The sequence below is a fragment of the Neovison vison genome, chromosome X, assembly GCF_020171115.1.
Source record: "Neovison vison isolate M4711 chromosome X, ASM_NN_V1, whole genome shotgun sequence".
NCBI lineage: Eukaryota > Metazoa > Chordata > Mammalia > Carnivora > Mustelidae > Neogale > Neogale vison.
Genome location: NC_058105.1, coordinates 25,924,383 through 25,938,955, shown reverse-complemented (window position 1 = coordinate 25,938,955; position 14,573 = coordinate 25,924,383). Strand labels below are relative to the sequence as shown.

General features: G+C 43.2%; 1 protein-coding gene across 1 annotated transcript in view; it reads right to left on the bottom strand.

Annotated features, from left to right (window-relative positions):
• Positions 1-14,573, bottom strand: part of TENM1 (teneurin transmembrane protein 1) — a 792,472-nt gene that overhangs the window by 33,218 nt on the left and 744,681 nt on the right. Inside the window, exons 26-27 of the mRNA XM_044235713.1 lie at positions 11,871-12,237; positions 9,307-9,817 (exon numbers count right to left, since the gene is read on the bottom strand). Coding sequence (XP_044091648.1) covers positions 9,307-9,817; positions 11,871-12,237 — 878 coding nt within the window. The remainder of the gene's footprint in view (positions 1-9,306; positions 9,818-11,870; positions 12,238-14,573) is intronic.

Genomic DNA, 14,573 nt, shown 5'->3' with positions numbered 1-14,573 from the left:
TGCAAGATTTCATCTAAAGGTGAAGGCAGTGGTTGTGTCCACTCCTCAGGGCAAGATGTCAAGGTCAGATGCCTTTTGAGCCATCTATGAGCAGAGGTACCAGGGCCAAAAATTCAAATGAAACTTAGCAGTGGCCTGTGGATAAATCTGGTTTCCTAACCACCCCGCTCCTTCAAACACCTTTTAAGCTCAGTCGCTGGTGCAGTTTGTCTTCAATTATACATTTAAAAGCTGATTCCCAAGAGCACAGCCATGTTCCTACATATTCTGTTCCCATCCCCACTTCCCAAATTGACTGGAGTACATTTGGAAAGGAAAGATTTATAGTCCTGGATAAGACTGTGATTACCTGGATAGATCTAGTTGGGAGGTAGCTGCATGATCCTTTCTGAGGAGGGAGGCAACGGTTTTGGGGGTCAGCCCAGTTGCTGGGTATTGGAAAGTTAGAGTACCTGATTTCCTTTCTGTGGCTGGACATACATCCTTTTTGAAAGTCACTTATTTGTGGAGCATAACCAATAGCATGGAGGACAAGGGGCGTTAGAGAGGAGTAGGGAATTTGGGTAAATTGGAAGGGGAGGTGAACCATGAGAGACTATGGACTCTGAAAAACAATCTGAGGGGTTTGAAGTGGCGGGGGGGTGGGAGGTTGGGGTACCAGGTGGTGGGTATTATAGAGGGCACAGCTTGCATGGAGCACTGGGTGTGGTGCAAAAATAATGAATACTGTTTTTCTGAAAATAAATAAATTGGAAAAAAAATTGATACCCTAAAAAACCTTTATTTATATGAGTTATATCTATTAATATTTACCATATTGGAATTTAAAATATAAATGTTTTAAAAAATAATCTACCCCATCACACGGTAACATAAAGAATATTAAAAATTATTATTTTTTACAAAAAAAAAAAGAAAGTGTGTATTTGACTTTAACTCTATCACAAGCAAAGCCCTCTACCTGGAGGGCATAACGCTAAGGGAAATATGTCACACGATGACAAATAGTGTATGGTCTCACTTGTAGGATCTAAGACAAAAAACCCCCCACACACCAAACTCAGAAAAGATCAGATTGGTGGTTACCAGAGGTGGGGTTGGGGGTGGCTGGGGGAGTTGAAGGAAGGTAGTCAAAAGACACAAAGTTCCAGTTATAAGAGAAATAGATACTGGAGAGGTAATGTGTGACATGCTGACTATAGCTAACACTGATGTACTACCATACATAGGAGACTTGGTAAGAGAGTAGACCCTAAAATTCTCATCAGAGGGAATAAACCATTTCTCTCTCTATATTTTTGTATCTGTGAGATGATAAATATTAACTAAGCTTGTTTTGGTCATCATTTCTCAGTCTTATACATAAGTAATTAGGCTGTATACCTTAAACTTCTACAGTGTAATGTGTTAATTATATCTCAATAAAAACGAAGGGAAACCCCCCAAAATATCCCTAAAGCCCTTTACCGAATACACTTGCAGACCCCAATTCTGCCAGTCAGTCATAGTGATCACATTTGGTAGTATCTTCAGTGTGGTGTCTCTGTCCTTTGTATGGCCCTAGGTCTAAACACATAGGCTCCCCTCTTTTTTGTGGTGTCATTTCCAAAGGAAGAGTGACAGGCAGAAATATTCATCATTGCTAATTCCCACAACTTTGGATAGATTGCTCAAAAGTGGCGAAGAAATAAAGGGAGCCTTTGATTTCTTATGGCTTGCTTGAATTTTTTTCTCTCCATCACAGGGGAATGCATGTTTCCAGACTGAATGTCAAAGATACAAGTTTAATCAAAACCTCTTATGCTGTGTGTTTCCCTTTGGTGCCTGCATCCTTTGGTGCAGAGTACAAGCCAGTATGCTGCAACTGATCCCCTCAGGCCACTACATGGTAGCAAGCCCCTCCTTTCCAAGGCTTGGAGTAGCAATCTCGTAACCAGGCCTGCAAATTCTGGCTGGTGAATTGTGTGGTCAGGGAATGACTGTCGCCTTCATAGTCATTCAAAGCGGGTCTGGTGAGAGGAGATTTGCCCTCATATTGTCCCTTCCTGTCCTGATTTTACAGAATTCCACTATGAGGGTCTCACAGGGCACTGATCAATGAAGTATTGAGTATAACTATTATTTTTCTCAGCACCTCAAAGGCTGTGTGCTTTTGTGTATGTGTGTGTTTGTGTGCATGCAGACATGCCCCATTGGAGCAAAGAAAACATTTATACAGGAAGTTCAGAATTCATTCTTGTCCTTGAGGAGCATATAGTTTAGTTCGGGTAGGGGGATATTTGCACATTATTTACAATACATGTGGTCTGATATTTTCTCATAAGGGATAGTCCACCCTTTTCCCTTGAGAATAATTTAAGCCAGGGCTAAACCATGCAGAGTAAAAACTAGAAGCCCCCCACCTTTGCTTTTAAGAAAATATTAATGATTATAGAAGGAAAATTCATTACTTACTTTTTAAAGGGAAACAGACCCTCTTTACCTTCTCGTGACAGAAACCTGATCAACCTAATTAACATTCTGTAGGAAATACTGGATTCCCCTTCCTCGCCAATCACTTCATTTGGCTTCCTTTGATTTGGCTCCAAGTCCATAATGCCATCCTATCTCCACTTGCCCTTTATTCAATAAATACCAGTCTCGTGCTAGGTACTGGAGATATAGTGCTGAATGAAATGCAAAGTCTAGTGGGGCAGATAAGACATTCACACAAATCACTCTAATGCCAGAATATTGCCATGTTCTTCCATAAACAAGCTGTCAAAGCTCAGAAGGGACAGAAGTCATTTTCGACTGTGCCGAGCAGAAAAGAAGGAAGAGAAAAGGTGGTATTTGAATTCTGGAAGGTAGGTAGAGCTCAGTCCCTGGATAGGTAAAGATGGGGGTGGAGAGGAGGGCATTACAAAGACAGGTGATGGTATGAAGGAAAGCATGCCAGTGGATGGGATGTCCAGGAGAAGACCTGGGTTGCTGGGGCACAAGGTTCCTCTAGTAGGGTAGCACGTGATCAAGTCGAGAGGCATGTTGCAACCAGAGCAGAAGGAACCTGGGGTACTGGGCTCTGGAGGAAAGCAGGGAAGCAGTGGAGAATGCAGAGGTACAGAAGACTTTGCAAGGAGAGAACAGTACGATGAAAGCAGTACCTTGGGGGCAGCAAATCTTGGAAAGGGTTATGTGGACAAGCGGGACCTGCAGGAAGGCTGCAGCCTTCATTTGTGTAAGAAGACAGGGGCTTCTTGCCTTTATTCAATGTATTGTGATTGCCAATCATTGGGACTTGTCTTCCTTACTAGGCTGTAAACTCATACCCATAGAGGGACGGATGGACCCCCAGGTCTCATTCACGCCTGTATTCTTGGTATCTGCTACAGAGGAGATTCTCATTACGCCTACTTGTTGCATGAGTGAAATAAGATGATTTCTGTGGAAATGGAAGAGATGGGTGGATCTGACATCCCATGTGCTTAGAGAGGAGACAGAGCCAGCGATGGTGGTGTTGGGAGGGTAGGCTCAGCTTCCGTACACGTCCTGTGTGCTGCAGCTAATCTTCCCTACCAGCCCCAGGAAGCTTTTTGGGCCAGTAGCCTCTCTTGCTTCTGTTCACTCCCTGTGTCGATTGCAGTTGTCCCCAGCATGGCCCGTGGCAGTTCTGTCTGTCCATTCTTGATCCTTGTCAAGGGCATAAAGCACACACATGGAGAGGTGACTGAGCAGAGGTGTCGAGAGTCTCTGTCTCTGGAGACCCGAAGGAACAGTTGACAATTCTCTGTTCTTGCCTAACTGAAATCCTTTGCCTGCCTGGAGGCGGGGGGCTGGGCCACATGGTTCCTTAGCTCCCTCTCTACTCTGAGATTCTAGAAAACACTGGAAACATATTGATATGTTTGGATGGATTATATAACCAGTTCTTACATGGGAATCGTGTCCTATGCCCAGGTAAATATCTCACCCAGAGACATGGCTTGTTTACCTTGACCCTACCTCTTCTTCTAATCTTGCCAGGGAGGAGGGAGAATCCGTCATTAGCCATCTTCCATGAAATGGAGCATTTATAAAATAGCCTAGGAGGAGCTCAGCCTATTATGAAGGCTTTCTAACTGGTCAGTCAATGGCTTTTTTGGGGGAGTGGGGTATGGGCTAACAAAGTCCAGAAAGAGAATACAGAAGACCTGGGATTGAGAAATTACATAAACGCAAAATCTCCTTCCCTTCAGGCAAGGAGTCCAAAGGGCAAGGGCCTGCAGAACCGTCCACTCAGCCTGGACCAGCAGCAGTGACCACACTGATGCTTTGGCCTCAGCCTGGGACCGTTCCAGTTTTGTAGAGCAGAAGCCTTTGCCAGGGCAATGCTTAGGAAACAAGCAAGGGCATCCTAACTACTCTTTGAGCCTCTTGAGCAAAGGAGGCCTGCCTACTCTGTGAGTTGCTGGGCCCCTCCCTTGGGCCCCCACTGCTGTAAGGTCATAGCAGTAAGGAACCTGCCAGCCTCCTTGGGCCAAAACACTGGCCTCATTTGGTCCGTATTCCTGTCTTGACAATCACCTCTCTGTTAGCCATTTCTCTGTGGTCAGGATGCTCAGGGGCAGTCAAGCATCAAGTACTAATACTTGGGGTGTGCAATGTTGATCCCGGTCCAAGTCCAACGGAATTATGAAAATCAGTGAACTATTTAAACAACATCACATTACACAACACAAGCCCACATACTACCACTGCACAAGAAGCATTTTAAAATCCCATTTGGATGATCCACTCTTCAGGGTCATCTAGGTCATTTCTCCTCTCCATTGCCACAGATAATCAAAGCTGGATGGATTACTGGTTTTGCTACCTGTACGTGGTCGTCCTCCATCCTGTCAAATTTTGCTTCTGTTTCTGTTTCTCTGTCTCTCAACTCAGAACAGACTTTCTATTTCCACCTTGGCGAACAGTTTGTCCCCTTTGGCCACAGAAGGCGGCAGCCTCCTCACCTCAGAGAACTGCAGGCCTCTGACTCCGACGAGAATAGTAGGTCCAGTTTTGTGTTCCTCAGCCTCGAAAGGACAAAGGGAAACTTGAAGGAGGGGTCAGAACTGGCTAACACGTTGGGGGATAAAAGGGAAAGATGTCCGATTTTGTACAGAGAAGGCAGTAAGCAGGATTAGTTACATTATGTAGGTTGGGAAATTGCTCATTCTTTTCTGTGCAGGTCAGAAGGGACAAGGGGCAGTGTCTTGCTGGGGACTCCTGCTCAGCACCAGAAGGGAGTGCTTCAGGAGGAAAAGGGACTTTCTCTCTACAGATGCTTTTTTGGTCAGAAGGGTTTCAGCATCGTCCTGGCTGGAGTTAAGGAGGGAGAAGGAAAAAATGACTGTTTACTCTCCCTTTCTGTCACCTTTCCTGCTACTGGACGGGAAAATCTCACTTCCCAGACTTCCCACGGTCACTCTTGCAATCCCATATCCTCCTCTTTTTTCCGGGAGGCAATGGGGATAGTAGTGGAAAGAACACCGAATTAGACGCTCGAAGACCCGACTCGAGACCCAGCCAGCTAGCAATGTGAACAGGGAAGTTCTATCTCTATCTAGGCCTCAGTTTCCTCGTTTGTAAAATAATGTCTAACGTCTGTTTACGCTGTCTCTATTGGATCCTTTTCATCGGTATGCAAATATACTGTTATTTCTGTCATTAAAACCACTCCTTCTGTTTGCCGCATTCCCTCTGCCCCAGGTCCATTCTCTCTGCTCCTCTTTTTTTTTTTTTTAAAGATTTTATTTATTTATTTGACAGAGAGAGATCACAAGTAGGCAGAGAGGCAGGCAGAGAGAGAGGGAGGAGGAAGCAGGCTCCCTGCTGAGCAGAGAGCCCGATGCGGGACTCGATCCCAGGACTCTGAGATCATGACCTGAGCCGAAGGCAGCGGCTTAACCCACTGAGCCACCCAGGCACCCTCTCTGCTCCTCTTTATAGCAAACTTCCTCAGATGAGTTCTCTTCTTCTTACACTCATCACATAATTTATTACAATCATGTCAATGTAATCATTTACCTTTGAAATCAAATTTAAAAAAATTACCACAGGTCCATAAATGATGCCAATAGTTTTGACCCAAAGTTTGGTTAACTAACCTGGTGTTTCATTTTAAGCTTCTCCCAATATAGTTGAAGAACTTTTTAAAAAATTTTTAATAATTTTATTTTATTTTTCATCATAATAAGTATAGTCTTCAATCCCTATCCACTGTGTCAACCATCCCCTCTCCCACCTCACCTCTGGGAATGATCAATGTGTTCTCTAGAGTTAAGAGTCTGCTTCTTGGTTTGTCTCTCTTATTTTCCTTGCTCATTTGTTTTGTTTCTTAAGTTCCACGTATGAATGAGAGCCTATGGTATTTGTAAATGCACTCCGTGTGCAGTCTTCCTTGTGTGGATAAATAGAAAGTCTATCATCTAGTTGCTCAGGTGAAAACATTTGGAGTTATCTCTAACCCTCCTTCTCCTCTCTCCACATCCAAACTATTGGTTAAGTCCTGATAGATCGACTGCCAAGATAAACTTAGAATTTTACCACTTATCACTGCCCTTACTCCCTGGTCTAAGTCATCATCTTCTGCTTGGAGTATTGCAAACCTCTCCCCTCTACACCACTAGGCTCCCCTGTTTTCACCATACAGTTGGATGTCTTCAATACAGATGGAATGTAAGTCGGATTCTGTCACTCCTTTACTTAAAATTCTCCAGTGGTTCTACATCTTACTTCAGCGTAAAAGTAAAAATCTTTACGGAAGACCACAAAGTCCTCCATGAAGTAGCCCTGGCCACTTCGCTGATTTTATCTCCCCACTATTTTTACTCCATTCCAGTCATAGTGGCTGCCTTAGTATTCCTTCAACACATCAGGTTGGCTCCTGCTGCAGGGCCTTTGCACTTGCTGTTCACTCTGCCTGGAATGTTCCTTCTCTTCCCTCCTCATAGATATCCATATGGTTTACTCCCTCACCTCCTACAGGTATTTACTCAAATGTCACCTTCCTTTTTTTAAAAAAAAGATTTATTTATTTATTTGACAGACAGAGATCACATGTAGACAGAGAGGCAGGTAGAGAGAGGCGGAAGCAGGCTCCCTGTTGAGCAGAGAGCCCGAGGTGGGGCTCGATCCCAGGACCCTGGAATCATGACCTGAGCAGAAGACAGAGGCTTTAACCCACTGAGCCATGCAGGTACCCCAAATGCCACCTTCTTAATGAGGACTTCCCTGACCATGTACCCAAAAGAAAAACCCCTTCTGCCTCACACTATTGATCTCCTTTACCCTGCTTTATTTTCCACAGAACTTAGCACCATCTGAAATTCTGTACATTTTACTTGTCTCCCTCCAGTATAATGTAAGCTGTATGAAGGTAGAGATTTAAAAAAAACATTTTTAAAAAAAATTTTAAGTAGGCTCCCCACCCAATGTGGGACTTGAACCGATGACCCCAAGGTCAAGAGTCTCAAGCTCTACAGACTGAACTGGCCAGGTGGCTTGAAGGTAAGAATTTTTATCTGTTTCATTCACAGCTGTACTGCCTGGCACAGAGTAGGTGCTCAGTAAATATTTGTTAAATAAGTAAATGGACTAGTTAGTTTTGCTTTTTTCTCCTCTAGCTTTATTGAAGTATAGTTGACAAATAAATGGAATATTTGTAAAGTGTACAGTGTAATGAATTGATGACTAAGTGAATGAATGGTTGAACTGGCTATTTTGAAAACTAGTTCATATTTCAGCCATTTCTTGTAACTTGACTGAAGTTAACCATTAGCTTTTGAAATAGTTGTCTAATTTCATCTGTGGTGTGATCTTGCATGAATTTTTGAAAGATACTCTCATTAGAAACTATCTTTCTTCATGGTGGTATATTTAAAAATTGGAGCTCTTGAGTCAGACTGTTGGGAGTTTGCAACCTAGACATCTGTGTGAATCAGGACAAGTTAAGCATTCTGTGCCTCTGCTTCCTCATCCATAAAATGCCATACCAGGAGCAACTATCCCATGTTGTTATTTTGGGGATCTAATAAAAAATGTATGTAAATCACTCAGGCTGCTACTTGTCACATAGTAAAGCTTCAGTGAACAGTGGCTTTTATTACTCTTATTAAGATGTAAGTTTTCAAACAAAAGAGTAAGACTTGCAACAGAAACAACTGAATACATATTTCTAAGTGAAACTAAAATAGCTGTCCAGCTTTATTGTATAAGTGGCATTTCTTTGGGAAATGATCCAAAATGTGAAGGCCGATTGTTTTGTCCCTTTCCTCAGGAGGCTTTCATGGGATTGGACATATCCGCTTCATATTCTCTGCACCCTTACAGAATACTCACACCAGGAACCCCTCATACTTAACATTTCTACTCGTCACACTTTTCAACTTTGATGCCACCTTAGACTCTGGGTTCAGATTCCATAGATTATCTTCACTCAGTACACTGGTGAAAAATTCAGCAATTCCCTTTTGTAGAAAAGATGCTTGTCAAGTGGTGGCAGACCAGCATTCTAAATGAGTTGACCTGAAAACAAGGTCGTCCATGCATGGAAAAGCAAGGGCAATGGTCTCCTTCCGTGTCATGACACTTTCTAGTAGCTTGCTGTCAGACACACCCTGTGTTAATTCCCAGTTAAACAAAGTCATTACAGATGCAGTCTGCGAATGCCAGTCTGTGGCAGATTCTTTGACTTGGGCAGGGAAATCGAGGAAGCCCAAGCCTGTGCAGGAGCATCGCTCCACATCTCACCGAAGCAGCCAATGGCACGCAGCCTCTCCCATTTACACTCCCTTGCCAGCGTCCACTTCTTATATTTTAAATTCTATTACCTCCCACAGCAACTTATACTGAGTTGGGCTGGGCTGGGCTGGGCACACATTCATTTATTCATTCATTAAACCCCACAGGGATCAATAAATACTAGTTAAGCCACACTGCTTCTTTGTTGCTTTAGAACTATTTTCTCAGTTTTGTTATTTAAATGAAAATTTACCTTGTTTTCCCAGCTATGCTGTAAATTTCGTGAGTACTTAGGCTTCTACCTCATTCCTCTCTCCTGCAGTGCCACACCTGATTCTTCATTCAGTCTGTGTTTTCATTATTATGTTCTGCAAAATGGCTCTGGAGAAATGGGTTTGAACCCTAGGAGTTAGGTAAAATTTTCTCCTTGACTTTTTGTTTTTTTATTGTGGTTCTTAGGAGAAAATAGCATGTAACACCCAGCAATTACTAAGCCATTTTCCCACTATAATATAATTTCAAATAAAAGCCTAATAAAGCCTATGTTGAGAATGAGAAACTTACTCGTAAACAGTTGTCCATCCATTTTCATTACTTTTGGTAGCCAAAAGCCCCGTGTTTCCTGGATAGGTCATCAAGGCCAGATTATAGCCTTGGGCTGACACTCTTTTCAGGACTCCATTGCTGCTTATGGTCAGCCAGTACACCTGCCCGCCAGGCACCACAAGCCAAAGGGGCATCCCGCCTGCGTCACGGCGAATGTGCACAGAGTTGCCATTGCTGCTGGTAACTGCACCTAAGTCACCTTCGGCATTATAGGTGAAATTATATACATAGTCCCTTGTTATCAAGTTCAAGGTGTGCAGGTGGGTTCCATTGACAGTGAACTGGTAGAGCTCTTGGTCGGCAGGTGAAGCGATCTCGTAAAGGTTCATGTCATTCAGGTGGGCTTGGTTCCTGCTAATGGTACGAATTCGAACATTCCCAAGGTCTGCGACGTATAGGGTACCATCAGGCGACACTGCCAAGGAGGAGGGGGCTTTCATCTTTGCATCTTTGGCATAGCCACCATCACCTGTGAGATAAAGACCACAATTTTAATGATTGTCATCGCAAGCATTTGTAAGAACATAACCATATACAGAAATCATTGTACATCGAGAGTCATTTTAGGAGTGCCTGGCTCTCTCAGTTAGCGGAGCATGTGACTCTTGATCTTGGGTTACAGGTTCAAGCCCCGCGTTGGGTATGGAGATGACTTAAAAGTAGGATGTCTAAAAGGAAAGAATCATTTGAAAGGGAACAATCAGTGAATCATTATTCTCTGCATTCCCCTCCCTTGACAAATTTGAAACTTATTCAGAATTCCTGAGTCAGTACCAGCGAAGATGAACAGTGAGATGAAATTATCTCAGTTAATATCAGTTTTGTGAAATCCTCAATCCTGCAGTTCAGTATCTATTATATCACAAGATACAAAAACAGGAAATAATGGAAGCTGCACAGAATGTGGCTGGAAATCCATGAGATTCATGCCTGTCAGTGCTTGTGGACCTACCCACCTCAGGACTTTCCAATTCTACTATGCTTACAGGAACTTTCTTTGGCTAATTCCCATTGTCACACTGTCAAAGTACACTAAGTCTGTAAGTGCAACAATGATTCAGAACATCAAATTTGATAACTGGAATAAACATTAGATTTGCCTTGGATGAAAGATATAAATTAGCAAAAGAAGTATAAAACTAATTGTCCAGGAAAACATTGGAAATATTGATCAAAAGTCGTATCGACCAAGTTGCTCATTCTTGATTCCTCTAGCCCAAGAAAAGGCAAAGGTTAAGAGAATCTTTTGGGCCCAGATGAGCAGTTTAATAGGACTGCAGGTAGCATGGAGGGATTTCCACATCCCGGCAATAAATGTATCTATTGACATTTAGAGGAGTGTTTGTTATCTGGAATATCTACCTCATGTTTTGGGGAAAAGGTATATATATATATATATATATATATATATATATATACACACACACACACATATATATATACACACACACATATATGTATTTATATATAATATACTTTTATATATAATATATAATACATTATAATATAATATACTATATATATGTATATATATTTCAGTTGGAAGTAATGGGCAGCATTGTCTAGGAAGAAAATTTTGGACATTCTTAATTGATTTTTACTTATTTATTTTTAAATTTAAAGATTTCGCTTACTTATTTGTTAGAGAGAGAAAGAGCACAAGCGGGGGAGTGGCAGGCAGAGGGAGAAGCAGGCTTCCTGCTGAGCAAGGAGTCGGATGTGGGACTCAATCCTAGGACTTTGGGATCACGACCTGAAGGAAGGCAGACTCTTAACCGACTGAGCCACCCAGGCCTCCCTGGGCATTTTTTAAACAGTCCAAGTAGTAGACTAATGTCCTGAAAACCCTCCACTGTGGGATTTTATTTTGCCATGTACCTTCAAAGCAGTCTGCTCTAGTCTCTTTGGGGTTCAGAATTTTTTTTTTAAAGTAGGCTTCACACCTAGTCTGGAGCCTAATGTAGGGCTTGAACTCAACACCCTGATATCAAGACCTGAGCTGAGATCGAGAGTTGAACGCTTAACAGACTGAGCTACCCAGGCATCCCACTTTGGGTTTCAAATAGCAAGCACTATTCACTTGGAAACCAGTCACTTAGGGGAAGTAATTTTTTCCTTAGCTAAATCAGTAAATGCAGGTTTTACCGTGTTTCCTTTTCTCCAAAGTACAAATCATGTCATGATCTTATATTTATATAGTGATTTTAACTTGAGTATTAAATCTTTGTTATAGTAGCTTACCCTCAGTACAGCAAGGTTATATCACTGAGAGAAGTGACATCTCTAACAGATGAGGTAAGCGAGTCATGAGGAGGTCTTGTGGCTTTCCCAGAGTCACTTGGTTAGTTGGTTGCAGAGCAATGACCAGATACTAGGCTATGTGGCCCCAACCCATCACTTTCTCCACTCACTCACACTAATGTTTACAAATAACACTTTGGTTTTCCTTTTGGCCTTTCTGTTGTGCGTTTTTCTTTTGGAAACAGAGAGAGGGAGCTGGTGAATTGCTAAAAAGGTCATACCTGAAAAACAGTCACAGTTGGGATCAATTTTGCAGTCACAGTCAGTAGGGGCACCAGCTATGATGGAGATCTCTCCGTTGGTGGTGACTTGCTGAATGCGGTTTACTTTCCTCTCGTCTGTTTCAGCTATGAAGAGCAGCCCGCTGTGGGAGACGCTGATGGCCCTGGCTGACTCCAGAGTGGAGTGAATTGCCACCTTGCTGACCAAGAAATGATCGATGCCTGGCACCTGGCAGTGAATGGGGCGCCCTGCAATGATCCGCACACGCCTGTTTTCAGAAATTTGCAGCACAATGTTGTTATCCAAGACATACAATGAATTGTCCATGGGATTGACTGCAAGGTCTGTTGGCCACTCTAATCGCACCTGCAAAAAGAGCAGAACACACGCCATTAGGTTACAATATCTTTCCAGGGGCAGTTTTACCTTGAAAGAAAAATCAGCTTATCGGTTCCTCCGTCTCACGAATTTTAGCAATGTCAGTGTTGTCTGGCAAAGTTGGGGCAGGGTGGTTGATCAAATGTTCCGGGAGACATATTTATCATTTATACCATTTCCAACATAATGAAAATTAGTTTTCAATAATTCCAGAAGGATCTCCTAGAGCAGTGTTTGTTTCAGAGTGTGATCTCCAGACTACCAGCAACAGCATCACTGGGGAACTTGTTAGAAATGCAAATTCTCAGACCTCAACCTAGACCTTTTAAATCAGAAACCCTGGGGGTGGGACCCAGTCATCTGTGTTTTAATAAGCTTTCCAACATGTTCTGATGCACACTCAAGTTTAAGGACCAATGTTCTAGGGCTTCTGCATCTCTATGACATACAGATCTCTTTCACTGTCCTGTAGATACATGGAAGAGCAAAGTCATAGAGGCTTCTGGAAAATACAGTGCCAGAGTAACTTGATGATTTTACTGTAACAGCAACCTTTTGGGACAGAACCTTCCATTAGCACAGACCTCGCATCCATCTTGTGGAATACTCAGGCACTGTTTATCAGTCGGTGATGTGGAGTCCTAAGTCACAATGCATGGCCACCTAGCTTGACCTGCCTCAGTCTACATCTCTCTTTTCTTGCTAACAGGTGAATTTGTTCTTTCATTGAATATTTGCTGAGTACCTTCTTTGGGCAAAGACTTGTGCTAGGCTATGGGGATTCAAAAGAAAGCCGTCACACAGCCTCTGCCTTCAAATGACTCATGGTCTAGTGGAGCCCTTGGAAGGGCCATTAAGCAATTATTCTCCATGTTATGAGAAGGAAGCAGTGAAGAGGGTATAAGAGCACTTCACCAACATTAGAAACCATGAGGCAGGATATTCTCAGAGAAGATACTACTGGAAATGACCAGTAGGGGAGAAATGGGGTGAAAAGGGGACTTGGGGGTGTAGGAGCAGCATTGAAAGCAATCATAGGGAGAGGGAACAGCACAGGCAAATGTCCAGAGTTTGGAGATGGTGTGGCCCACTGAGGTTACTACAAACAATTCAGTAAGCATAATAAATGCTGAATGTATGGGAGCAGTAGGCAATGAAAATAAGGAGGTTGTCAGTGGCTAGGTATTATGGGTTGAATTATGTTCCCCCTAAATTCATGCAACCCGCTATTTGGCAACAGAACCTTTAAAGAGATAAATAAAATGAAAAGAAATCATGAGGGTGGGGCTCTAATATAGCAAGACTGGTGTCCTTATAAGAAAAGGAAAGCCCACGTGAGGGCACAGTAAGAGGCCTCGGGAGAAACCAAAGCTGCCAACACCTTGATCTTGAGCTTATAGCCTCCAGAACTGTGAGAAAATAAATTTGTCTCGTTAAAGCCATCCAGTCTATGGTATTTTAAAAAAAAGATTTATTTATTTCAGAGAGAGAGAGAGAGAGAGCGAGCGAGCGAGCAGGAGTGGGAGGGGAAGAGGGAAAGGGAGAGAGAATCTCAAGCCGACCATGCTGAGCAGGGAGCCCAATGTAGGGCCCGATCCCACGACCCCAAGATTACAACCTGAGTTGAAACCAAGAGTCAGAGTATTTTGTTACAGAAGTCCTAGCCCATTAATACACCTGGTAATGTGCAGCTTTGTGCTGATGGGTGAGAGAGACCACTAAAGGGCTTTAAGTAGGGGGGTGACATATCTGGGTTCTAGAGGAAACACACTGGCTGCTATTGAGACGATACTAGTAAAGGAGGCAGGAGAAGAGGCAGGCCTGCAGTTAGGAGGCTTGTGCAGTGGGCCAGGTGCGGTATGAGCGTGCCTTAATTAGGATGGTAGCAGTGGGCATGGAGAGAAGAAGATGGATTTGAGGCATGTTAAGGGCAGTCAGAATCAAAAGGACTGCTCTGTGTGAGTGTGTGTTGTATCTTGGGTCCAACGTTGTGCTAGGCGCTTGGGACATACATGCCAACCAGACATAGCTTCACTAGCTCTTCCCTTAGGTTGGACAAAGACAGACAAAGCTGGCCCATTCTTGGCCAAAATAGAAACAGGAATTTGGCTACTTTTCTTGCCTTGAGTGAAAGCCCAAGGAAACTTTCAGTTTTTTTTCACTGAATCTGTAAGTCTGAAAACAAGATCCGGACTCCCACTACACTGGGAGGCCCACTCCATCCCTGGCTGGAAGAGGCCTTACTCTTAGTAATGAAGTGCACAAAGGCCACTGTGAGACAGGCCTTCCCTTTCATTTTGCGTCTTAACGGAGGGCAACTGGGG